This window comes from Elgaria multicarinata, chromosome 6 (genome assembly GCF_023053635.1).
Source record: "Elgaria multicarinata webbii isolate HBS135686 ecotype San Diego chromosome 6, rElgMul1.1.pri, whole genome shotgun sequence".
NCBI lineage: Eukaryota > Metazoa > Chordata > Lepidosauria > Squamata > Anguidae > Elgaria > Elgaria multicarinata.
In genome coordinates this window covers 76,691,007-76,717,802 of record NC_086176.1, presented here as the reverse complement: position 1 = coordinate 76,717,802, position 26,796 = coordinate 76,691,007, and the positions used below count along the sequence as shown (strand labels likewise).

At 42.6% G+C, this 26,796-nt stretch overlaps 2 protein-coding genes across 8 annotated transcripts; one reads left to right on the top strand and one right to left on the bottom strand.

Annotated features, from left to right (window-relative positions):
* Positions 1–72: 72 nt before the first annotated feature.
* POLR3G (RNA polymerase III subunit G) lies at positions 73–19,525 on the top strand. 7 transcript variants are annotated; one of them, XR_010025601.1, is made up of 9 exons: positions 73–419; positions 5,347–5,475; positions 11,431–11,560; positions 13,097–13,168; positions 14,132–14,182; positions 14,727–14,797; positions 15,597–15,728; positions 16,673–17,113; positions 19,480–19,525. XR_010025601.1 is itself a non-coding variant. In XM_063129620.1 (9 exons), exons 3-9 carry the CDS (start codon positions 5,356–5,358, stop codon positions 16,757–16,759), a joined length of 663 nt encoding a protein of 220 aa, XP_062985690.1. In that variant the 5' UTR covers positions 73–233; positions 329–419; positions 5,347–5,355; the 3' UTR covers positions 16,760–17,170. The 7 variants fall into 7 exon arrangements, 6 of the variants coding, with proteins under 6 accessions (XP_062985690.1, XP_062985692.1, XP_062985689.1 ...); XM_063129620.1 differs by lacking the exon at positions 19,480–19,525 and having other exon boundaries at positions 73–233; positions 329–419; positions 16,673–17,170; XM_063129622.1 differs by lacking the exon at positions 19,480–19,525 and having other exon boundaries at positions 73–189; positions 16,673–17,170.
* On the bottom strand, positions 18,760–26,796 carry LYSMD3 (LysM domain containing 3). The gene is made up of 3 exons (XM_063129617.1): positions 26,634–26,796; positions 24,075–24,359; positions 18,760–22,811 (listed from the first exon to the last, which is right to left on the bottom strand). The coding sequence occupies exons 2-3, from the start codon at positions 24,342–24,344 to the stop codon at positions 22,248–22,250; spliced, it is 834 nt and encodes a 277-aa protein (XP_062985687.1). The 5' UTR covers positions 24,345–24,359; positions 26,634–26,796; the 3' UTR covers positions 18,760–22,247.

The window sequence follows — 26,796 nt, the reverse complement described above, 5'->3', positions numbered from 1 at the left end:
GGGGAGGAGCCGGAGCCGGGAAAAGAGGCGGGGACCGAGCCGCTGAAGCTGGACGAGATCAGCCTAGCGAGAGATCTCCGCCCTGTCCCTGCCCACTGCGGTAGCGCGTCACCGGGAACGAAAGGAGCGGGCTTGGCTTAAGTTGGGAATGCGGCTGCACGTGGAGAGTTCGGGCTTGAGCTGATAGGGGTGAGGCTGCAGCTACGCATGGAAGAAGCTGCAAAGTGCTCTGGGTAGCTCGTGTTTTATTTAGCTTTAAAAGACGCGATTTTGCTGTTTGATATGCTGCTGAATCCCTTATTATTCTTCCCCATGCTTACTTGGGAAGCACGGAAAGAGGGTCGTTTGTACGTGTGGATGCTTCTTCGGGAGGCGAGTTTGGTTAAGGCTGCAATCGTACGCTGCACGCTTCTTACGAAGTGAGTCCCATATGCTTCACAGCTGTCCCTGGCTTGGTTTGGTTTTGCACCCGCCTTATCCCTGTTTAAGCAGCACTGTCGCTATTTGCCTGTTTGGGTTTCTAGGAGTTTTAAAAGGGCGAGGAAGAGCAGCTGCATCTTGATTCGTAAATGCCCACCAAATGCATGTGCCCACACTCGCCTGCCCTGTGCAGATAGTAAATGCTGCTAAATGAGTTGCAGCTGTTCTGTAACAGGATGGGTTGTAAGATAAAACGTTCTTAAGAGTTTCGTTTTGTCTAGAAAGCGGTTACGCTCCGTAATGTACAGCAGGCAGAGATGAGGCCTCCACATTGTGTAAAGAGGGTGGGAGGGTGTCATTGCTGCGAGAAGGGGGGAATGTTACCTTTTTCTCTCTTTTCATCTGTGGCATATTGGAGAATATGAACAAATGGCGTTTATGTGTGAGTAACAGTACAGTCCTGTCCATGTCTACTGAGAAGTAAACCCCATTACGTTCAGTGGGGCTTACTCCTAGGTAAGTTGGTATAGGATTGTAGCCTTGGTGTGCATAGATATCTTCAGTCCTATGTTATGCATGTTCCCCCGCCAAAAAACCCAATTCCATGTGGTTCAACAGCACTTAAGGTGCTTCCACTTTAAGTGGTTAGTGCCATGTTTCACCTATCATCTGACTTCTTTTAGAAGAACAGAAGAGTAGCTCAATTTCTGCAGGTGTAGATGGCCTGAGCGCTGCACCTCCATCTTTTAAAGGGTGTGTGGTTTCAACTTCTGCAGTGATTTATTTATTTCAGTTCTTGACCACCTTTCAGGGCAGAAGTTGTCCCAAGGCAGCTTGAAACAATACATAAAAACAGTTTAAAACATTAAAAGCAATACATACACTGTAAGGTAGCAAGTAAAACAATAAAAGTTAACAAAATCATCCAGAACAAGAACAGTACTCCTCATGAGAAGGCCATGGTAAAATAAAACATTTTTAAGGCCTGCAAAGATGGAGCATGGCGGGCCAATTGTGTGAATGAGCGAATGACAGAATGAATGGCGTCATAATCTATGAAATGCAGACTGGACAGATTTAACAAAATCCTTATATCCCTATTTGTATGGGGAAGAAAGAAAGGTTACACCCTGAAAACAGCTGGTGAGGAGTAACCTTTCTACCTCCCAGCAAGGATCCTGTTGCCCTAAGGATCTTTTGGAGGAAGGAGTGCTTTTGCTCCTCACCAGGGAAGGCTGGTGGCTCTGATGTCAGTGGGATGGTGAATCTACACTGTGTTTCAATCAGAACCTGAAACAGATTCAGCGCTCAACTGACATTGGCGCCACCAGCCTCTACTGCTCTCCACCAGCCATTTTGTGCGTATTCAGCCTTAGCACCATCCTGGTATGCAACAGCCTTAGCACCATCCTGGTATGCAATTCGATGGGGGCATCTGTTTCCATTAACCTGTATTCGAGTGTGACAAACCAAACCTCCCCTGCTTATCTTTCTAGAAATAGATTTGATCAATGAACGTGGCCAGCCTAGACACCCAAATTTACATGTCTATATATCCCAGGCTGACTCTCTCAATTCACATCCCTCTCCCCCATAACACAGGTTATGTAAAAGAAGTACTGTAGAGAACACCTGGAGGATCCATGACCAAGTCCATCCAGGCTATGGATTGGTTAGTTTGAATTTCCCTCCCTGAGAGCTGCCCAGCCCCATAGAAATACCTCAGTACTTTGAGATTTTCCTTGGATTTTGTGCAGAAAGCAAAGGCAGTATTAGCTTGGCTATTCCAGGAGGTCCCAGTTGTGTATCCCATCGCTCCCCACACTGCTTTGGTGAGGTTTAGTGAGTTTGTTTATTTATTTATTTATTACATTTATATCCCGCCTATTTTCTTCCAAGGAACCTAAGGCGGCATACATAATCCTCCTCTGCATATTATCCCAATTGCCCTCCCTCCCAGCAAGGACCCTGTTTCCCTGCGGGTCCTTGCTGGTAGGGTAGCGGTTGTCCCCATCAGCTCTTTTCAGGAGTGGAGGCCCCACGATCCATGCAAATCAACAGAAACAGGAAACATAGGTTTGCATTTGGGGGGATGCAGCCATTCCCCCACGCAAACCAATGGTGATCACTTCCTTCATCCTTTCAATCCTTTTTTAATAAATCATATTTTATTGTACTAAATGGTACATCCCTAGGCTCTGTAATTGCAATAGGTGATACTGAAAATTTTAATTCTAAAAGGATTAGTAAGCGAAAAAGAGGAGAAGGCAAAGATGTAATACCTGAACCTGTGTTGAGACATTTAAGATGGGGGGTGGGGATGTTGATTGACTAAGAGTGCAGTCCTATGCATGCTTAGACCTACAACTGGCTGGGGCACGTTGGGAGTTGTAGGACATTTTTCGGTCCTACATAGGACTGCACCTTATTGAGGCCTGAGGATGTGGACAAGGTGCTTGGCCAAGTCCGGTCAACTACCTGTGTGCTTGACCCTTGCCCTTCATGGCTTATTACATCAAATAAGGAGGGGATCACCAGCTGGGTCCAGGAGGTTGTAAATGCCTCCTTGAGAGGGGGAGTGGTGCCGGCCTCTTTAAAAGAGGTGGTAATCAGACCACTCCTAAAAAAGCCAAACCTGGACCGGGGAGATGCTAAAAACTATAGGCTGGTGGCGAACATCCCTTTCCTGGGCAAGGTGCTTGAGCGGGTGGTTGCAGGACAACTCCAGGCTCTCTTGAATGAAACAGATTATCTAGATCCAATCAGGTTTCAGGCCTGGTTTTGGAGCGGAAACTGCCTTGGTCGCCCTGTGGGATGACCTTTGCTGGGAGAGGGACAGGGGGAGTGCGACCCTGTTAGTTCTCCTGGACCTCTCAGTGGCTTTCGATACCATCGACCATGGTACCCTTCTGGATAGGTTGTCTGAGCTGGGAGTTGGAGGTACTGCGTTGCAGTGGTTCCGCTCCTACTTGGATGGCCGATTCCAGAAGGTGGTGCTGGGGGATTATTGCTCTGTGCCATAGCTCCTAAGCCATGGGGTTCCACAGGGCTCTGTTTTATCCCCATGCTGTTTAACATATACATGAAGCCGCTGGGGGAGGTTATCCGGAGATGTGGACTGAGGTGTCACCAATATGCGGATGATACCCAGCTCTACCTTTCCTTTTCATCAAACCCAGGTGAGGCAGTGGCTGTTCTGAACCAGTGCCTGGGCACAGTAATGGACTGGATGAGAGCTAACAAACTGAGACTCAATCCAGACAAGACGGAGGTACTGTTAGTGGGTGGTTCATCTGTAAGGCAAAGTGATGTTTACCCTATCCTGGACGGGGTTGCACTCTCCCTAAAGGATCAGGTCCGTAGTTTGGGGGTGCTCTTGGATCCAGAACTGTCACTTGAAGCACAGGTGAACTCAGTGGCAAAGAGCACCTTTTATCAGTTCGGGCTGATTTACCAACTATGCCCTTATCTGGACAGAGATAGCCTAGCTACAGTTATCCATGCTCTGATAACCTCTCGTTTGGATTACTGCAATGCGTTATATGTAGGGCTGCCTTTGAAAACGGTCCGGAAACTTCAGCTGGTACAAAACAGGGCAGCCCGTCTACTAACAGGGATTGGCCGACAAGATCATATTATGTCAGTCCTACAACTTCATTGGCTGCCAGTCCAGGTCCGGGCCCATTTCAAAGTGCTGGTATTGACATTCAAAGCCCTAAACGGCTTGGGGCCAGGTTATTTGAAGGAACGCCTCCTCCCATATGTGCCTGCCCGGACCTTAAGATCATCCACAGGGGTCCTTCTTCGTGAGCCCCTGCTGAAGGAAGTGAGGCAGGTGGCTACTAGGAGGAGGGCTTTCTCTGCTGTGGCACCCCGGCTGTGGAACGAGCTCCCCAGAGAGGTCCGCTTGGCGCTTACATTGTTTTCCTTTTGTCACCAGCTGAAGACCTTTTTATTTTCTCAGTATTTTAACACCTAATTTAACTTAAATTTAAACTCTGCTGTTTTAATTTCATATTTTAACCTATATCAATTTTTGTAGTGTGGTTTTATCCTGGTCGTGCTTTTTATATTGTATTTTGTATTTGTATTTTTAAATTGTTGGTTGTTATATTATGCTCTTCATGGTTTTAATTTTTGTGAACCGCCCAGAGAGCTTCGGCTATAGGGCAGTATAGAAATGAAATAAATAAATAAATAAATAAAAACTCGGTTTTCCGACCAGTGTTGCCCAAAATGTGCAAGCAGGGGAGTAAGCTACTAAGTGCTAAAGCCTGAAACATTGCCAAATGAAACAATCTGATTTAACTATGCACAGGACTGTAAATTTATACTATGATCAATGCAGTTAGGAGGCAGCAATGATCTTAATTAATTAATTAATCAAATTTGATTGGTAAAGGTCAACAAACCCAGATTTACTGCCCAGTTGTAAACATGTTCACTGGTCAGAAACTCAGTATCACTTGCCTTCAAGTCAGTCTGCATAGAATAATTTTCTTGATCTTCAGTATGTAATATGAAAGAATACTGTTTTGATGAACTCATTAGGATTTACCTCCCTGTCCTGCCCCAAAAATATGTGTAAGAATGGGATGTTGGGAAGTCGTCCTTCTTGAGATAACATGGTGCCCTTCTGTGATGTGTAATGGTTTACATTAAAACCAAAAGGATGCCACATACTGATAGAATCAACAGATTTATAACCAGCATACAAATCCTCGGTTCTTAACTGTTCCCTGTTTGGGGCTTTTTGTTCACACAGCTAGCTTGATCATTAGTAGTAAATGTGCATGTATGTTTCTTAAAGCAACTTGTAATGGTATCTTACGTGCTTTTTAAAAGCAATATTCCGGTCTGAGTTTATATTTTCTTAAATTGTGTGCATCCCCACAAGAAATACTAAATGAAAGCTGTTCTTTTCAGTCATTCAAAATGGCCGGCAAGGGCCGAGGAAGAGGGCGTGCTTCCATGACCTTCAACATTGAAGCTATTGGCTTTGTTAGAGGTGAAGCACTACCTGAAGCGGTATTCCAGCCTCCGCCACTGTATCCTGTAAGTATCTAGCAAATGGCTATACTTCCAAACCACACACTGCCATTTGGCTCAAGCTTTCTACTTGCATGCCATGTATAAACAATGAGAAAATATCAAGAGCATAGTAGTATTGGAAATAAATGGCCCATGTCCATACCTAGATGATTTGTGGATGTGGTAGGGGAACATAAGGAGACTTTGTGGAACTAATACAAGTCAGCGCAAAACTGACCAAAACTTAGATAGAGCTAGTTGGGTGTGTTTCAAGTTGTTTGATCTTGATGCAATGGAAACAATGTCAAGGGCTTGTCGGATATTTGATTGCCTTTGCATTCATTAGTCAGAACTCTGTAACCCAGGGGCAAAATAATTTCTTGATGTGAATTGGGTTGAAAAGTGGCTGCACATTTGTCCTTGTATCTCTTCATAAGTAAAAGGACTAGAGATTTACCCAACACCATGATAAAAACTGAAAATTCAAGGAAAGAAACTAAAATACCTTGCATAGAAGGTTAATGCTTTAGAGTAGCCTTCCCCAACTGGGCATCCTCCAGAAGTGTTGGACTCATACTCTCATCACTCCCGGGGTGGGGATAATGGGTGTTGCATTCCAATACCTATGGAAGTGGACTGATTGGGGAGGGCTGTTTTAGAACATGAGGCTTGCTTCCTTTTCCAGGAATCTTGACCATAGAAAGGCAGGAATAATTCTCTCTGTGTTGTGTTCAGTCCAAGGGTGTGACACACCCACTTTACTTTTGAAATAAAGAATTGCTACACAGTGGGCAGCCCACTGTGGGTTATTTAACCCAGGGTGAGGCTGCAGTGCATGCATGGTGCGTGCGGCTGCCATTTTACATATCCAACTCCTATGGAGGTTGTTGTGTCATGCAAACCCGGCAAGGGTTAAATAACTCCCATATAACCCTAGACCCTCGCATAACCCACACTCGCTGGGTTCACATGACACGACAACCCTGTGTGGTGGTTGGATGTGCAAAGTGGTGCTTGCATATGCTGTGGTTCATCATGGGTTAAATAACCCAGACAGGAACCAGGTCACTTTAATACTGATTCTCTTCCTCTCCATTTTCTTAGTGTAATGAGGTTAGAAGTTCTTAGTATACTTTTATGAAGGAGAGGTGAGGTTCCTATTATACAAGTTGGCTGAGAGAGCAAGGCCCCGTACCTGCTGCGTGATGTGTGGAAAGTTCCATATAATACATAACAATCCATATAAAACATATCAATCTGTGCAACCTCTGTTTCTATTAAAAATGTGTCCTGCCCTTTTTTCCAATTTCCTGTGTACTAGGCCTCTGCAAGCAAACCGAATAGAGATTGTGTCTTTTTCGGGTTGATCTCCCCCTGCCCACTCCCCATTGCCCACAAGAAGGCAACGAGCATCTCTCCCGCCCACCCACAACAAGCAGGATCCCTAGCATTTATAATTTGATTCATTTAGTCAAAGCATTTTTATCCTGCTCTTCAGTCAAAAGGCTTCCAGAGTGGCTGACAAGAATCAATAGACAATTCCTGTCCTAAGGGTTACAATCTAAAAAGCCATGAGACACAGGGCTGGTTTGCATAATCCAGCAGTCTGCCGTGGCTTATTTAAGTCACTGTGTGTTACAGTGCTGGTGGGCAGTCATTTTAAATATTCGGGCTGCAACTGCGGCTTGTTGTGATGTCCAAAGCTGGTGAGGATGGGTTGTTGACATAGTTAATAAACCTCCCAGAACCCATGGGCTATTTCAGGGTTGTGGCTGGTTTGTTAGCCACGTCAGCAACCATCCCTCAGCAGTTTAGATATCATGACAAGCTGCAATTGCGGCTTGAATATTGAAAAGTCGCCCAGCACATGCTGCAACCCACCAGGGTTTAAATAAGCCATAGTGGGCTGTGGTGATCATGTCAACTGGGTCACAAGAAAAGGGATTGTGAGAGAGGAGGAAAAAAGCTTGGTAGTAATAGTTAATTCAGTTTGACAGTGACTCCCAATAAGTGCAGTAATGGTGGTGTGAACATCGAGCAAAAGTGCAAAGCCATGTTGTGGCAATGAGCATTGATAGTATTCTGCTTGTGCTATAGTTTGGACAGAAAGAGAGCGCTAGAAACATGACTCCATCTAGCCCTATAGAAGAATAATTTCGGTTACTGGTAACGGCTTTTGAGGATCCGACCTTTCACAACTCTTCTTCAAACAATGTAAACATGCCAGGTTTGAACCTCGAATATGTACTCTACCACTGAGGTATGGATGTTGCCTACTTTAACCCTTCCTGCAATTTTCCCAATCGACTAGATCTTTTCAAAATGAAACATAACAAAGATGCATGCGCATCCTACCGATGTATCCATCCCTGTTCGTTTTAACAGTTTCTGTTACCGGAATGAAATAAATCCCTGCAAAGTAGCCAAATAAGTCTGTAATATGACAGTGCTTTGGCACCGTCAGGGTTATCAGATTTATTACAGCAAGAGTCTTTACAGGATGTTTCTACTTTATCATATGCATGGGAGGTCACTGTTGGGCACATAGTTTTAGCTCTTGCCATAATAAACCATTAACAGAGCAATTCTACTGTTTGGTGTGGAGAACTCCGACATCAGCAACTTAGAAGGTTCCAAAGCCCTACCAGCATGAGCCTGGCAGGGAGGGAGGGAGGGAGGGAGGGAGGGAGGGGCAGCATTTCTGCTGATTTATTTTCACAGGCCATTAAAAAAAGCGTATACCCTTCCTTTTGTTTTCAGTGGGAGGGAATTGATCTACACTAGGTGCAGGACTGGCGTAGATCAGCAGCTAGTTTGAGGTGAAGAGCGGTGGGGACAGGCCGGAGACAATGACTACTGTGGGTCCATATCATCTCCCAGCATGCCCCCTGACCCACCTCCTAGCATGCCTCCTTTTCTCATTTCTGACATTGGAACCAGCTGCAGAAGTATCATTGACAGCTGGGAGGAGTTATTTGAGGGCGGACTGTTCACTTCGCCCTCAGAGGAGATTCCCCAAATCCTATGGCCACTGGGATACTCTCCCAGGAACCTCAAAATAGTAGCATCACAGCACAATCCTATGCATGATAACTTGGAAGTCTCCTTAGGGCTTGCTCTCAGGTAAGTATACATAGGATTGCAGTCTTGTTGTATATGGGGCTGGAGCGTGTGTGTGTGTGTGTGTGTGTGTGTGTGTGTGTGTGTGTGTGTGTGTTTCCTGCATTGTTTCACTCAGATCACTGAGCCGCTTGCAGTTGGGCTTCTGGCATAAAAGAAGGCCTAAGGTCCTTTGCCGCTGTTCCGTGACAATGATTAAAGATGTCATTGCACTTTCTGTGCTTTAGCCTGTGGTGCTCCTGTCATTGTTAGAGAAGCATCCTTTTCAGATTCAGACACACTGACAAGGTTATTAAGAAGGGAATGTCTAAAAGTTGAGACCTGCAGTGTAAAACTATATTTTGCAATTAAAGGAGTGAGGTTGTTTTAGCAAACCGTGGGTCCCACCCAGTAAGTCATTTAGTCTTTCTTCCAAATAAATATGCATTTAATTGGGCTGCTGTAATGCCACAGTCGTAATCATACTTCCTTATATGTAAGTGCTGTTTAAAGCAATATATCCTACTTTCCAAGTAAACATGGTTAAGATCAGGTTGCTGATCCCTTTGTGATGGGAGCAGGATTGCTTCTTCTCCCCATCTCACTGCCTTGACCTGAGTCCCGTTGTTTATTGGGCACAGGTGTGTACCAAAAAGCTGACAGTTTATTTATTTTATTTAGAATATTTATATACCGCACCCCATTGAAAAATTTCGGAGCGGTGTACAAGGTAAAATGAAAATAAAAACAGAATAAAACAGTTAAAACAAGATTTAAAAGAAGCAAAAACAGAAATCCAAGGCTGCATGTTAAAGAAAGGCTTCTTGGAATAAAGATGTTTTCAGGAGGTGCCGAAAGGAGTACAAGGTTGGCGCCTGCCTGACCTCCAGAGGCAGGGAATTCCACAGGAGGGGCGCCACCACGCTGAAGGCTCTTCCCCTGGTGGATTCCAGTCGGAGGATGGATCTATGTGGAACCACCAGGAGCAGGCCCTCGGATGACCTCAATGATCGGGCAGGTTGGTAAGGGAGAAGGTGCTCTCTCAGGTATCCTGGTCCCAAGTTGTTTAGGGCTTTGTACACAAGTACAAGAACCTTAAACCTGGCCCGGTAGCGAATAGGCAGCCAGTGCAGTTCCCTCAGCAGAGGAGTTACATGCTAGAAAGGGGCAGCTCCAGACAACAGCCGAGCTGCAGCATTCTGCACTAGCTCCAGCTTCCGGAGCAGCTTCAAGGGCAGCCCCACATTGAGCATGTTGCAGTAATCCAATCTTGAGGTTACCAATGCCTGTACCACTGTGGTCAAGCTATCCCTGTCCAGGAGAGGCCGTAGTTGGCGAACCAACCGAAGATGGTAAAAGGCACTCCGAGCCGTGGCGGCTACTTGAGTCTCCAACGACAGAAATGGGTCTAAGAGTACCCCCAAACTACGAACCTGTTCTTTCAGAGGCAGTGCAACCCCATCCAGAACAGGCAATGAGCCTGTCTCCCGGACTCAGGAACCACTCACCCACAGGGCTTCCATCTTGCCAGGATTCAGTCTCAGTTTATTGGCCCTCATCCAGCCCATTACTGAGTCTAGGCACTGGTCCAGGACTTGCACAGCATCACCTGGTTCAGTTGTCACAGGGAGATAGAGCTGTGTGTCATCAGCGTATTGATGGCATTTAGCTCCAAATCCCCTAATGGCCGCTCCCAACGGCTTCATATAGATGTTAAATAACACTGGGGACAAGATGGTGCCCTGCGGCACTCCATAGCTCAGTTGGAACCCAACGCCATTCTTTGTGTATGAGCCCTTCTGTGTTTTGACATAGAAGATGCCTGGATGAAGTAGAAAGACTAGGCCTCTTACCTAGTATAAAGCTCAGGAGGAAATCTCTTTCTTTTGAGGGAAGGAACTCTACAAGTCAACCAACTTCCACAGAGCAGCAGTCATGAGGTATAACCTGCATAGGAGAGAGAGAATTTGGCTTTCTGCTGCTGCCTTACCTTACAGAGCGTATACAGGACTCTTTAAATGTCTGTGAGTTGTATCCAATGCTGGCTAACTGCAGTCAGAATGGAAACCACTGGTAGAATGGATTCCCCTCCCCACAGCCTTTTCCCACACATACACATGGCCCCAGATCTGCTCCAGGGGAAAAGGACCCTCCGAAGCAGACTTGGTAGGCGTGTGGGGCTGCTATGGGGAGGAAAGCAAGGGGCAGTCCTGTTGTACAAGTGGAATTCCTCTCATACAGTGTTATTTAACCCTGTGTAATTTCAGTCTAACTGTGTCCCACACCATTTTTAGCATAGTTTATACAATTAGTTTCTCTAGGAGCCTAGTTAATTGTAGTATGGATGTGCTATAAATTCTGTGTGGAAACGTCTATCCTTTTTGCAGAACTATAATTCTATAATTGGGTGTTGGGCAGGAGGAACCAATGGTCAAATTGGTTCAATACTACAAATGTGTATTGACAGTTACATCTATAGTTTCCATTTCCTATTTATGACTATATTTTTCTGCACGCTTCCTGTTCCCCCTTTTAAAACAAACCTTTATTGCTATACCCTTGGAAGGTATCTTGCCAGCTCTTCTATTCCCATCCTCAGAACTGGCAAAAGAGTTGGATTTAGGGGACAGCAGTAATAGAAATTCCCAGTAGGCCATCCCACTTGCTCTATAGCAACCTTTCCCAATATGAGGCTGATGGGAGTTGTAGTCCATAACATCTGGAGGCCACCACAGTGGGAAATGTTGCTCTATATAGGTGGGGTTTCTCTGCTTCTGGAGTGAAAGGTAGGGCAGGATGGAACTTTTCTTTTTTGCTGCATATGTTTATTTGTTAAATGGATTTAAACCACTATATTGTCAATATGTGTTCTTTACCTAGAAAACAGATTTCAAACCAATCCCACTGAAGATAGGAGAAAGCGAAGATTACCTTTTGGCTTTAAAACAAGAACTTAGAGGAGCCATGAGAAAGACACCTTATTTTATTTCCAAAAATGAGGAAGATCAAGGTTAGTTTGTCATATCATTTTATTCTGTGAAGGACTGCTTGTGGAAATTGTTTAACTATCAGTAGTTCGGAAGAGCAGCACTAGGTTCTTGGGTGAGCCTAGAAGTTATTCTTTCTGCTCTTTAAATCCAGATTTGTACAAGGTGATTGTAAGTACTTAGGAACATGAAAGAATGATACTTGAGTCAATTTTTGCTTACTGTGTTTTAAACATTTCATTATAGTTATGGGAAAGTGTATTTAACACAACTGAAAATATTTGGATTAAAATTGGAGGCACACATTTTTCCCCCTTTTATTTATAAAAGTTGACATGGCTCTTGGATGACTATCCAGCTCATCGCTTACTAATAGTCAGGGATGATCAGTTGATGTTCCATGAATGGGAGACAAGTTATCTTGAGGCAGCAATTTACTTGCATGGCATGGTCTAAGACCAGTCCGCTGCAGAGTGTGGGTATGAGAGTAAAGAAGGCAGTTTGAATGGAGTAGCATCTCTGCAGTAGAAGCACTTAGGGGGCTTTTGCTTTCTTTGATAATCAGCTGCAGGACTGACAGTTGTGCTGCCTGCTACAGGAGTCTACTTGTTCTGCTTGTATTATTTGCTCTGTTTACAAAGAAATCACTAGTCTCCAGGGTATGCTCTAATCCAAAGCAAACTAAACCCTTTAGTTTGTGGTCTTCTCATGGCTTTAAGAAGTGAGGTATGCCTAACAAATACATATTTTCTCAACCAGCTCCTTGAACAAAAGGCAGACATTTTCCTTGCAACTATAGGATACCACAGTTAATATTGCCTCCTGGTGTTTGAGGGCTTCTCTAAACGAGAGATTTATTGCACACTTGGGATTGGCCATTCATGGACGTTTGCGGCTCCATTATACAATGTTGTCAACATCCAGGATGTCTCCTGTGCTATCCCCCAGTAATCTCACTTTTAAAAAGATTGGAGATAGTGCAATATTTAAAGTTATCACTGGGATATCGCGGAATCTCCCCAGTGTGTAAAGTCAGTGTTGCACTATAATCTGCCACTAAATGCAGTGGAGCCTTGCTGAGAAGGGAAGTTTTCCATTCAGAATCACATGGTTGCATGTAAAGGAGCACATCGTGAACGCGAAAAGACTGCAGAAGACGAAAGACCCAGTAAGGCTGCAGGATTTTTCCTATGTATAGAGAAGCTCTGAGTCTCTCCTTTTTCCAGTCAGTCAGAGCTCCAGGATGAGATTGTGCCTTTTTAAGCAATGTGATGCTTCTTGGATTCCCCCATGCTTGTCCGCTGCAGAACTTTTTAAACATCTCTCCTAATTCTGTTTGTTATATGGTCCTAATCTTGCATATAAGAAAAGGAACACCCATGTGATTACTCCTATAATATCAACATTTTGCTCAGTAAGCAAAACCACAAACATTGTCTTCAATAAAGTGGAAGGTGTTTTTTTTAAAAAAAGAATCCCTTTTGCATATTTTGGTATTGTATTGGTTTTGCCTGGATCTGTGGCCAACGAATCTAACTATTCTAGTTTTTTGTCTCCAGGTTTTGTACCTGTTGAAAGATACAGCAAAAAATACTTGCAGATAAATGATGAGGACCAAGAATGGACTCCAGGTAGGAGAACATAAATTCCAGTTGAATTTTTTTTCTCCTAGAATGTTGAATTTCCCCCCCATTGTTTAGATTTAGAGCTCATTTGCGGGCAGGGGATGTTACATGGTTCTTCCTTTGAGCCATTAGATGCCATTTAAAATGTCTTTGAGTAGGTTAACACTTGCCTAACTTTATTTAGGTTTATAGCTTTCCTGATAATTCCGGTTTATAGCTCTCCTGACTGATATTTTTTTTAAAAAATGCATTTATGCACACACTCATTCACAGCTGGTAAATTCTGTCCCAAATTTCACACCTTTCCAAGGAAAGAACTGCTTCTCAGAAGTCCACCAGGCATACTTCTGTGTTTGCTCTTGTCACACTTATTTGAAAAGCTGAAGGGCTGTGATTGTGGTGTGACAATTGTTGACTCTCCCCTCAAAGTCATTTAGGGTGGTATAGATCAAAATCAGCACCTTGCATTGTGCCGGAATGCAAGCTGTAGCGCCCTATACCTCAATAAGCAGCCTGCAGGCCAAGCCCTTTGGTTGCCTCACAAGAGACTGTTCAAAATATTGGCTGTGCTCAATGAAGATACTACTACGTATGTGTATCCACATTCTGTAATGCAAGGAGAGATGATGGCCAGAACTGGTGCACCAGCAACCATCATGGGCAACAAATCCACTGATGATCCCCTGGATCCACTAACTTCAGCAGGACTGTTTTTGTGTGCTTAAATTGTTTGACAAATTCGGATTTGTGAATGTCCTGAACCGAATGCCTTTGGACATAGTTTTACTCCTGTACATTATTATTATTATTATTATTATTATTATTATTATTATTATTATTATTATTATTTATTTATTTATATAGCACCATCAATGTACATGGTGCTGTACAGAGTAAAACAGTAAATAGCAAGGCCCAGGTCTTTCAGTCAAAAAGTAATAATAAAAACTTCAATGTATTTTTGCAAAGATTGGAGAAGATTACCAAGGGAGCTGAAACCAAAGAAAAGGGTTAAAAAAGGTAAGATGCATAGTAAGTAGACTATCACTTATGTTGTCTTAGTATTAATTTGGGGTGGGCGGGGGGCAAGTTGTGTGTGTTTTTATGCTTGCTTTTCCAGGGAGAGGGATGATAAAAATGTTGAGTGGTAGAAGAAAGAGGAATAATTAGTAAGGCTTTTTTTAACCTAAAATATTTTGAATATTCCTTTTAAATTCTAGCATTTGGAAAGTTTGAAGATGGTTTTGTAAGTGATCTATAATTCTGAAATAATTTATTTGATGGTAACGGCCTTGAGGAAGAATCAACCAGCTAACAAGAGCCTTAAGCTTTCATAGCTTTTTTCCATTTTAAGTATAGTTTTACTCAAGGAATCTGCCAGAACTAAAGTACATATAAGTTTTTCTACTTGTTTTCCACAAAATATTTTATTTATTACTATACTAAACTCTTCCTGCTTCAATGGTATCCACATAAGGAGCTATGTCACTTATATGATGAGTAAAGAACATACTATCTTTGCTTGAATTCTGAAGAGTACAGGGGTAAGAGGTTTTTACTTTAGCAGGTGGAAAACCGAAACAGGCAAAAACTGCAGCATCTAAAACTAATGTGGATGTACTGAAAAAGATAGAGGTAAGGCCTGTTATATACAATGCATTTTCCTCTATTTAGTTTTCATTATGCAGTACTCATCTTTGTTGGGAATACAGTTTCATTGTCAACAGAAATGTAAAAAATAGATTTATGGTGCAATCCTATGCATGTTTAGACAGAAAAAGTCATATAGCTCCCAGCATTTCTTAGCTAGCATGGGAACTTTAAGACTTTTTCTGTCTAAAGATGCATAGGATTGTGCTCTTTTTGCAAGGCTGCAAGCATGGGTGGGCCGACGGAAGGACTAGAGGCTTAGGTAGTGATTTAGGGCACATATTTGGCTTGACTGGTGGTTTCCTTGCAGTGGTTTTATGTTATGGTCTGTGACAGAATGGTAATTAAAAGAACAAATGGCATGAACAAATGTTGTGCATATGATCAAAAAGGAAGGTTTTGAACACCAAACAGTATAATTAAACAGGGGTTGCAGAACTTGTGGCCTTCCAGATTTTGGTGGACTACAACTTCCTTTGGGGGTAAGATAATCTGTTTAAGAGAGAAATGCTAAGCAACACTTTTCCTTATCTCTTCCCATTGTTTACATGCCATTTTTCTAATCCTTGACTATAGGACATTAGGAAATGATACCACTCATCATTCCCATTTGGAAAACGACTAGCATTTCATTTTATATGGTGAGATCAAGCTAAATGTCAGAACTGTCTAGGGATTGTGCCAGGCAGCCTGCAACAAAGTGCTTAAGTTCTTTGCTTCGTTCATTTGAAGAGCAAAACCACTCAGCTGGAATTTCAAATGATGTGCTGATTGTCTTTAACAGGAGTTGGAAAAGAAAGGAGATGAAGAAAAGTCAGATGAAGAGGAAAAAGGAAAAGAAAAGGGCAAGGATAAAGAGGAAGATGAGGAAGAAGAAAATGAGCCAGAGGAATATGATGAAGAGGAGCATGAAGAGGTATTGACGGGGTTCAGATAACACATTAACCCACAATGGTTAAGTAAACCACAATGGTTTATTTAACCCATGATGGTTTACCATGTCGTCTGTGACCCTTTTCCCACCTGTGGTAGGCTATTTCCTCCAAATAAGGCACCCTGGGAACCCACAGTTTGCAGTAAGGATTGTTTTGCCTTTGGTGGATCAGTGTGTCGTCTGTCGCTCCAGCATGGGTTACGATCGCCTGCAAAGACACTCAGCAAGAGTGGCCATGAACACTGCTGCTGCTGTGCTCCTCTCAAGCAGTTTCTGAGCAAACTTGTTTTCCTGCCACATTCAGCTGCAAAGTAATATATTTGATGCAGTATTGTGATATCTTGAGATGCCATAGAGGCATAGTAACACAATCAGCATCTTGCCTTTTCTCCATTAACTTTGCCTGTCAGGAAAGAAGTAAAATAGTAATTCTTTAACTACGGATATAGGCTTTTAAAGTATTTTGGGTTATATCCAATTAGGTCCGCCTGCCAAAGGAATGGCTTATGTCAGCAGAATGGGAAGGAAGGGCAACTCCTTCCCAGGTGTCCTCAAAATTTACTCTTGAAGGTTGGGGGATCCTCCAGAATGACAATGAGGAAGAGAGTAGGGGAAAGTCCCATTACACAATTGGAAGATTGTTTTTAATCACTATTTAAATGTAAGACAACAGTTACACAAATGCCCCCTATATTTTGCCTTGCAACTTGTAACAGGGCAGGGGATGTTTCTCTTATGGAAATGATATAATCAGTTGGCTTTCAAGTGCATTATGGGTAAATAGACTGGGTGAATATGGCCAGTTACTCCCTTGGGCTTGGATTGTAGTTTATATATCTACGACTGTGTGTTTCTGTGTTATGTGCGTCCATGTGTCTGTGCCAATAGTGATTTACAGTACATTGAACCAATACCTTTTCCTTTAGGAGAATGACTACATTGCTTCCTATTTTGAAGATGGAGATGACTATGGAGTCGGCAGTGACGATAACATGGATGAAGCAACTTATTGAAATTGTGGCTGTTTCAACATTTAGAAAATATAATCTGAAGATGGCCTAAGCACACACTTCTGTTACCTCAAATTATGGAAGAATATAGTCTCAGAAGACTAACAAAGATTATTTAAATTGATCTTGCTGTTATAGGAGTGTGTGATAATCCCAAATTCAAAGTGGCTTGCAAATTCAGTCCCTATTGATGGAATAAAAGATTGTGTTGGCAGCCCATTGAAGTGCTCAGATGTTCCCTCCATACCATGTTTTCCTTCACCAAATTAATTTATAGGACTATTATGTGCCCCTTAACATAATATTGGGCTCATCAAATGACTGCATTGCCGATCCTGCGGCGAGGGGAAGACAAATGTATGTGCTAAAGTATACAAACTGGCCTTAAAATAATAAAGCATTTACTGAAAATGGGATCTGGTGTAGTACTATGACAGGGCTGGGGAACCACTGGCCGCCCCAAGTTAGCGGCTTGTTTTCTGAGAAGTATCGGTGGTGGTGGTAGTTTTAAATCTGTATTATTTTGTCTGTCTTTAGATCTTACCCCATAAAGAGCGCTTTGGCCAAATACCACTGCCTAAAACGGTTGCTAATAAAGCAAATAAAATATTCACTGAACTTCCTATTTAGTTACTGGACAATAGATCACAACTCAAATTGCCAGAACTGATTTTATTCCTGTCCAATGAAAGCTGGTTCAAAAATGAGTAAGTCTTATAATACTTCCAGGAAACATTCCAACTCACCATCTGCAAGTCTCCAGGGGAATGGAGGGGTTGTAGTGCAACAGCTTTGATGGAGTCAAGTAGGTGTAGCCCCCTTTTTCTTTTAATGGTCTTTACTTGTACTTGCTGATTTTGAGAGCTCAACAAAAGAGGTAATCTGTAAGGCCCAAAGGATTTAAACTCAAAAACAACATCTCCTGCTTAAAAGATTGTCGGGACCCATTAGAGATGTTTTAAAAAACAAACTAAGTTGATTGTATTGTTACAAGTGGCCCAAGTCTCCAAGGGCTGATAGGGAAATCACATGGTCTGGACTTGTTTCCAATTGAATGGTATGAAACATTTTCCAACCTGTTAGTTGGAAAACTGGATGAAAAAAGTAAGCGTGATGGAGCTCGTAGTAATGGCCACCAATTTGGGTGGCTTTAAAAGGGGGTTGGATAAATTCCTGGCAGAGAAGGCTATCAAGGAAACTAGTTCTGATTACTATGTATTTCCTCTGGTATCAGAGGCAGTAAGCCTATATACACCAGTTGCTGGGGAACATGGGTGTTGGGACCATTGCACAGTGTCCTGCTTGTGGGTTCCTGGTCAACAGCTGGCTGGCCACTGTGTGAACAGAATTTTGTACTAGATGGACCCTTGGTCAGATCCAGCATAGCTCATTTCTTATGAAGCAGCCTAATTGATCAGAGCACCTCGACAGATCCTAGAGTGGTATATTTCACAACTAGAATACCCGTCATGAAGGCAAGTTGAACGGGAGGGCTTGGATATTACAAGGGCCACTCAAACAAACACATGGCCTTGCAGTGTCCCCAGTGAAGCTTGCGAATGAAGCTTGCTCCTGTTGTTTGGTAACTCTATCGCCAAAATGTTTGGCACTGTCTTTTTAAGGAAAATACGCTTTCTGAATTGCACTTTTAAAAAATATTAATGGGTTTCTTTTTACAACAGTTTGTAGCTAAATACTGACAACTAATAGTACTTATAACTTCTAATTAGGATTCAAAGAATCATCCAATTAGTTCTATACATCTGACTTTAGACTTGAGAAAGTGTTGCTCAAAAAACCTGTAAAAGTCTCAAAAGTTATTTGATATTCTTTTGGTCATCTATTCACAACATGGACATCCAAGCTTTCTGGTGTACCTGAAGTAGCTCTTTGGATCACAGCATCTTTTAGAGAGTTTAGAAAACACATGTGTAGCCCACCATTAAGTATTCATACTATGAACTCTACAATTCATGCTGTAAATTCATCACTCTAAGCAAAAGTAAAAAATATATATTTTATTTGTACTTTTCCTTTTGAATTTTCAATTCCATCAAAGAAATTCTGGTCAAAAGCTTTTTATAAATTCTGAAACTTACAAAATATTTCATTATGCAAAGAACATTTGTGGCAGTGTCCCCTAGAATAATCAATTAAATAAACTCTTTTCATGATTCAATACACAGATTAAGAGCCGACTGCCTGATCAACCAAGTATTGTATTAGAAATCTGTTATCCTGAACCTCAATCTTTTCCCCATTTTCTTCAGTGGAACTTCTTAATACTCAAGGTGGCAATCCTAAGAACACATGTAATCTGTACTGCCATTAAAATAAAGACATGCTTAAGATAGGACTGTTTGATGTGTCAAGGTGTCAGTAGCATCACTCAAATGCACAGTTTAGACCTCATTTTTCTGTAACTTAACTTTTGGACCCTTTTCCAAACCACAGGTTCCCCACATGTGTTTAAGACTGCAACAGAATATTTTGGAAAACAGCAATACATATAGCAAGAGCACACTTGAAGGGAAGTCAATGTAGATTGAGAAGTAATGTCACTGCCAATTCCAGATGTACACATAAAATATTTCAGTGTCTTCAATAAAACATATGCTGATGGTAATAAATCAGAAAGCACAAAGAGGGAGAGACTAGCTCTGGTGCTGGTGAAAGGATTTTTATTTTTCTTGTTTAAAAAAAACTTTGATTTTTTGTTGCAGCTTGGAGAAGCGACTCCCTTGCACTGACGAGCGAAAACTTGAGAGAAACCGTCAGTACAGTTGCGTGATAAAACAGCTTACCACGGTTGTTTACCAGCTAATATCTCAAAACAGCCCCTGAAGAAGGATTCCCTACATCCGAAACATTGGGCTTTTTTACAAAAAAAAATCTTTTAAACAAAAAAAGTTTTTTTAAACAAGAAAAATAAAGAATCCTTGCACCAGAGCTAGTCTCTCCCTCTTTTTGCTTACATTTTTGGTGCTCTTCCCTCCACCCTTCTTCTAATAATTCAGAAAGACCTTCCATTTCATGAGTGTACTACTCATCCTTTCACAAAATACAATGGTTTAAATTATTAAATTGTATAAATAAGGCACAGGCTCTGGAGCTACGATGAATCTCAAAATTGTATTTTTGGTACATAATACTATGCTGATAATGCGATTATTTTGCTGTCTTGTACATTAGGTTTTCAAAACATCTCAATTCAAGTAATTACCAGAAAAATATAGCTCTGGGACACCAATTGCATGTCCCAGTAACTCAAGAACAACTCAAGGTAGTTCAGACAGACGGCATTTCTAAATAGTCTACTAGGCCTATAACTTCCTTTATTCTAAAGTTCTTCTGTCAATTGTCTGTGCTTGGCATTCCACTCCACTGATCTGTCGATTGTATAACCAAAAATGTTTTAAATTTTGGGAGTGGACATATGCAACTCGTAGTTTCGCATTCCCTCCATTTCACTTGTTTCTTTTCTTGCAGGCTAGCCACATGCATGAGCTATCACTGGGAACCAGTATTCTTTCCCTCTTTAGAACATGATGGAATAGGTTTCCTAGGGTGCTTCTAGATGACAATAGGTCTGCTTTTTAAATAACATTGATTAGCTGATAAGAGGAAGCCTGGAGAAGACAGGAGGGCAATTGATTTTGAATTTTAGCTGAACTAAAAAAGAGAAAGAAGGACCAACACCACCTGGGATAATTAAGGTTTAGTATTCCGCTAGCTGAAGGGACTCATCTAGTTGTGCAGCTCTTGCTATGGACATTAACTCCACTCTTGTCTCTTCTGCTGCCACCTGATCCAGCTCTGGTCTCACATAAAAATGATACTTGTTTGACTAGTTGTGCCATAGGCATCCTAGTGAAAGCAATGTGTAGCTGAACATCTGATGGTGTCTCTTTCAATGTGCATTGTTTATGCTCAGTTATTCTTTTTAAATAGAGTAATAGACTTCAGTGGCTGCCCCAACAATAGTCCCAAGCCAGCCATCTTCAAAGGCAAAACTGCTTTTCTCTCAAAATGTAATGCATGCACCTCACTCTGGTTTACACAGTACTACTTCCCTCCACCCACTAGAGAGCAGAGGGGATGTCAGGAAGTGTTTGTCAGTTTCATACAAGGTTAAGAATGGTAAGGGAACACATGTATGCTAGCTAAGTTCTCTGGTACAAAATCCCAGAGATATGAACAAGAATAATGCATCCAGAAAGTAAATATAGGGGTGCCACTCTATGTGCAAGATACAGTAGATGAGGACTACCAATTCCATGGAAGATTGGGAAGCAGCTCTAGCATTACTAACTACTATTTTTTCCTCTATGTATGTTTGGCTTAAAAGAGTCACACTAGTTTTCATTGTTCAATTGTAAGTAACTAAACAGTTGCTAAAGCTTTTACCTGAAGGGGGAAATTAAAGATTAATCTTTGCTTCTATTATTTCACTTATCTGAACATGTTACTTTACATGATGTACACTTTAGCATTACATATCATGTAAACACACTTGAGCCCTGATTCAGAGGAGCACATCAAAAAGTGTGCAGAAAACAGAAGGTTGTATAATGGCATAAAAAGAGTAAACTACTCAGAAAAGTAGACCTATGTATGCCAAAATAGCACTCAGCTTAAAACAGGGGGCATGTCTACACCAGCCCTATATCCTGGGGTAGTCCTTGGATTGTCCCTGTGCATCTAAATGACAACCAGGGGATCCCAGGGGCAACCTGGGATGACCAACGACTGGGGTTGGGGGAGGGCAATGAGGTTACAAGTAGGGAAAGGCTTAAGCATACCTTTTCCTTGCTGAAAAGTTTTTCCCCTCCCAAAGTTGTTTAAAAAAACAGAAAAGAACTTTGTCAGAACACTGTTGAACATCTCTGCATGCAACATGCAGTTAGTCCTATTAGTCTCTTTCCATGATATAGTACTCTACATAGCATTGTCAAAGTAGACTATGTAGATCAGCAGCCCAGAGAACTGTACTTGTTCAGCACATCTGATAAGCCAAACTATTTCTAATCCCAGTATTATACTTACGATGAAAGATAACGGTGTGTCTTTTTGGAATACAGAAAGGTTTCATACTCACAATACATCCAGACTAAAGATTCATGTTTTCAGCAAACATGATGAAAGGCTTTTTGAAGTTTACACTAACTTAAGGTACTTCCATTTAAACTGTATTTAGTCCCATTAACTTCAATAGGACTACAGCAGCTTAAATCCAAGTATTGTGGCAGATCCAGGTGATCTGTATTCAAGTTAGCAACATATTGAACTTAACAGTTCCTCTGCTGAAGTGTAACTTCTTCCATACACATAGCAAGATAACAAATGTGCTTCTTATTAAATACCATCTCAAAGATAGCTACATCCTATTTCCATGCAGGTCCTGTTGTTCTTTTCACTTTGCAGAATATGTTGAATGGATGGCCAGACCTTTAGCATGTAAAAATAAAAACTTCAATGTTCATGAAAGATGCTAGTTCATTACATTATTTTCTAATGGTTTTGATGGTGCTGTAACTGATGAATATTCCACTGTAGAATGGTGACTGACATCCACTTTAACTAAAACCTCATAGTACAAAAGATAAAAAACAGGTGTTATTATGCCCACCAAGACCATTATTACTACTGCTGTCCACCATCCTATTCCCCAGTCTGCTCCATAATAAGGATCTTTCTGCTTGATGTGGTTACCATCTGGCTCAAAGTTTGATTGTTGGGTTGTTAAGGCAGAAACAACTTCATTCAGATTCTCTCGCTTTGTAGCATTACACTTCACTATTTGTTCAATATCACGATCTACTTCTTTCAAGAAGTTACCAACAGTCTCAGTGGAGGAAAATTGCTCAGTAGCTAGTGATGTATCTGAGAATTCTGCAGAGAATGAAGTAGAGGCAGTTCTTGAAACTTGCCTGCTTTTTGGAAAACAGTGTGTCTCAGTCAATAGGCTGAACTTCTTCACTGGAATTTTAATAGCTCTTAGTGCAAAGAAGTCCTGATCTGTGATAAGGTTGTTCACCCTTTTGATATCTGCTACCTGAAACATAAGAGTTACAATAGAATGAATTAGTTTCATATCTATCTATCTATCTATCTATCTATCTATCATCTATCAAGTTAGCCCTTTGAAACAACTAGGATTAATTCCAAATTATAACTTGAATTTAAATAAATAAATATCAATACTGGCACAAAGTCTGGCTGCATCTTACTGTAGCTCACATGGCCAGCTCAGATTGTACGAAGGAATTTAGAAAAGTCTGAAAACATTTGTTCTATGTTTTTTCTTTTCACCCAAGGAGAAAGAACCCCCATGAATCAAAGGAGTTAGGAATAGTTCCTTGCCTGAGAGAAGCAGTCATGCCATGGTCTGGTTGCTGGCTAGGTTCTATTATTTTTTTCCTTTATCCTTTTGGCTTACTGTGTTTATCAGGAAAAGTTCAGGGGAAATTGACTACTTGAAAATCAACTACACTGAAATTTGAGAGCCCAGCCAACAGCAAGAGTTGAGGTTACCTAGGGCCAACTTCCCTCAGACAAGAAGCTATTCTGGAACTCTTTTCTCTTTCCTGGAAGGGCAGGGAAAGGTGAGGACTCTTAGGGGCTTAAAATGTGGTGTTCCACATGCAACCACTCACATTTAAATGCACTTGCTGCCTCTTCTCTGAATCTCCCTCAAAGGAATAGTAATTTATATAGTTAGAAGGGGTCAAAGAACTGTTGCATGCATTTCTATATATCATATAATTTGTACCTAAGGGGCATGCATTTTGGAAAACTAAAATTAGCTACAAGTCAATCTGAGAATATAGCAGTTGTATGCTACCTCAGGCATACTGGTTTACTCAGACCTGCAACAATGTGGCTCTTACAGTTCCTAGGGATGATTCACTTCAGCTTGAATGCATGCCTGCATATAAATATACTTTTATCAAATTATCTGTTATCTGCACATAACAGCCAAGACTTTTTAACCCCTATCATCAATTAAGTTTTGGAACCTTCTGTGGCATCATAAAATATTGCTAGCCGTTAGATGGGAGGGAACACTAAAACCTGGTTAAGGTTTTAGAAGTTACTTCACTGTATGCTCCACCACTTGTCACAAGTACATTAAATCAATATGTACAGCATATCCTGGGTTGCATGAAGACACCCTTTGAGTTGCTTCTATAATATAAACCCTTTAGTCATGTGTGTGTTAGTGTGCGCGCGCAGCATAACAGCAAAGCAACAGCCTTCCAATCTATATATGTCCATCTGAATGAATTGCACTGGACAGAGTTCCATACAGACTTACTGAACAACAATACTGAAGAGCTATTGCATTTAATGTATCTCCTTCCTGTATCTCCTTGGTTATAAATACAATATCATCCATCCTTTCCCTTGATGTACTTCTTCGGACTTTCTCCCTTCCCCGGGGCCGCAGTTCATAGACCTCCACTTCATCTTCCAACACGTCACTATCAGAACTAATACCATTCCCAAATGGATATGCATGGCTATCCACTGTAGGCTGCACTACAGCTGGAAGCTGGAAATTGAAATTCTGGCTTTTTCCTGTCATCCTGTCATGAGAACTCTAACAATAGAAGGAGAAGAAAAACAGGTCAACGAGTCTTAAACAAGTCATTCCAGCTTTAGTACTAATTTACATACAATATCTGTGACTAATATGACATCATTTTAAGCACCCATTCAGCTTCCTGCTCTACACATATTCCTCTAAACTAGGGGTGAGCAGAAGGTAGATTGGTTTCTACTGGTACAGCGGGATCTACTGGTAGAGTTGAGTGATTTGCAGTAGATCAGTAACAGTTTGTGACTCCCATTAGTTTAAGAACAGCAATAACAAAAAGCCGATTTCTAAAATAGGATGTTAAAATCAAGAAGGCTGGGGGGGGGGGGGGGAAGCAGGAATAAATTTAGACATGAAAGTTTTTGCTTGCAAGTTCCAGTTCCAATTCTGAAAACAAATTCCCGAGCTGAGCACGTGCTCAGAGGCACCTCATTCTGCATTCTAAATATGCCCTCCTGAGCCAGTATTTTGCACCTGGTTCCTATTAATGGATCTTGGAGTTCTAATGAAAATCAAGGTAGATCCTGCAAGCTTAAAGTCTGTCCACCTCTGTTCCAAATCACAGAAATTCACAGTTTAGAGAGGCAGCATCTATTCTGCACAACACTTTGGAGCTGGGGTAAAGTGAGAGAAAAATGACAAACCCAGGAAATACCATGTTTGGGAATTAAATAAAACCAGGCCCTCATCTTGACGATGACGATAATGCTGCACGCGGCGGCATGCAACGCCACCACATAGACGGTCTTCTGACTATCTACATCGGAAGGAGTGCAGTTGAGGGCTTTCCAGGTGCTGGCAGCTGCACCTGCCTACTCACGTGGCAGGTCCGGGGGGCACCTGGGAGCATCTGTGCCCACTCTTCTATGGTCAGTGGGATTTTTAAGGAAAAAATGGGACTGATGTGTGGTTTTGTTTGTTTTAGCTGTAAATATAATGGGGGGAACAAGGGGGGAGGAACAGGATTTCTAAACCCCTCTCCTTTGAATTTTATTTATTCTTAACAGGGCTCCACAGAGGCGTGGAGCCTTGCTCCAGTCTTTTTAGTGCAGAGCTTCTGGGCTTTGCCCCTGGATTGCTTCAGAGTAGCGGCTGGTTCATGTAGATCACCTGCCACCACTCCGAAGCAATCCAGGGGCAAAGTGCCCGTGTAGACGAGCCCCAGTAATCGGAGTTAGAAGCAAAGTATCTCAGGGGTTAGAGGTTTCAGCAAGAAGCTAATGGACTTCCAATTAAGGAACTGGGCAGGAACTCCTACAATGGTAAGACACCAACATGCATGCCTACTAGAGATAAGCAATCCTAACTACTTCAGACTCCAAATACCAAAGGAAGCCGGTAAGGAGTAGGTTTTGAACCAATGAGACCTGGGTTCAAACCCCACCTCTACCGTGGGGATTTGGGTGTCTCACCAAAAAAGCAAAAGGGAAATGGACAATCTAAGGTAGCCAACTTTCTGGCAGGGCTCCTCTGCCTTTACAGTAAATTCAGCAGCGAAGTCTTTCCCATCATCACAACTTGGGGGATGTGGGGGAGGAAGGCACACCTGCTGAACATCTGGAAGCCACACATCAAAACCCAGGAAGCAGAGCCAGAAAGAAATCTGGAGAACCTAGAGCAGCTTTTGTCAACCTGGCACCCTCCAGGTGTGTTGGACTGGTTTGGGGTGGGGGCTGCTAGGAGCTGTAGACCAGCACATCTGGAAGACGACAGGAGGGGGAAGGCTGACCTAGAGCCATTCCACAGGTGGTGGCGGCGGCAGCGGGGGATGTTGTTATGACGGGGGAAACCCGGGGGGCTCCAGAGGAGCTACCTAGTAGCCGAGCAGCACAGCCACAGCCACGCACCTTCCTAACGTGTCTTGCTCCCTCCCCCCCTCCCCCCAAACACAACTGTAAGTGGGGCACAAGAGGGCAAAGGGCAGCGCCACAGACTGAAAGCAGCCAAGCTCTCCCCTAACTCCGGGTCAGGCACAACAGCCCCGGGGCGCCGCCGCCCCGCAACTTTCTATACTCTACCTGTACCGTCTGTGTAAGACCGTACGCCGCCCTGGAAACTGAACTGACGGAGGGCGGTACAGAAACGCTTTAAATAAATGAACCGAGAGGGAGGAGGCCGCACTTCTCACCGGAAAGGGAGCGGAGGGAGGAGGGAACCGTCTCAGACGCCTAAAGACGGACGGACTACAGTCCCCATCTCCCTCTCTGCCCTTCCGTCCTCCTTCCCCACCCCCCGACTGGCCCGAAACGGCGGCGAAGCCGGCGAGGCGGGCGGTACCTGTCCCTCCCCAGGCCAGCGTCATGTCAACAGCCTCCACGGAAGCGTCCCTTCTCCGAGCTCCGCGGTGACAGGCCCGGCCCGGAGCGCTTCAGCAGCGCCGGCGCCACGTCTGCAAATTAGCACCACCTCTTCCCAGAGCTCTTAAAGGGCCAACGAGAGG

Coding starts and splice junctions, on each gene's coding strand:
- POLR3G (XM_063129622.1), top strand. CDS start 5,356: ATGGCCGGCAAGGGCCGAGGAAGAGGGCGTGCTTCCATGACCTTCAAC. Junction 14,183..14,726: donor AAAGAAAAGGGTTAAAAAAG/GTAAGATGCATA, acceptor TTTTTACTTTAG/CAGGTGGAAAACCGAAACAG. Junction 14,798..15,596: donor ATGTACTGAAAAAGATAGAG/GTAAGGCCTGTT, acceptor TGTCTTTAACAG/GAGTTGGAAAAGAAAGGAGA.
- LYSMD3 (XM_063129617.1), bottom strand. CDS start 24,344: ATGACAGGAAAAAGCCAGAATTTCAATTTCCAGCTTCCAGCTGTAGTG. Junction 22,812..24,074: donor CTCTTCAGTATTGTTGTTCA/GTAAGTCTGTAT, acceptor CTTATGTTTCAG/GTAGCAGATATCAAAAGGGT.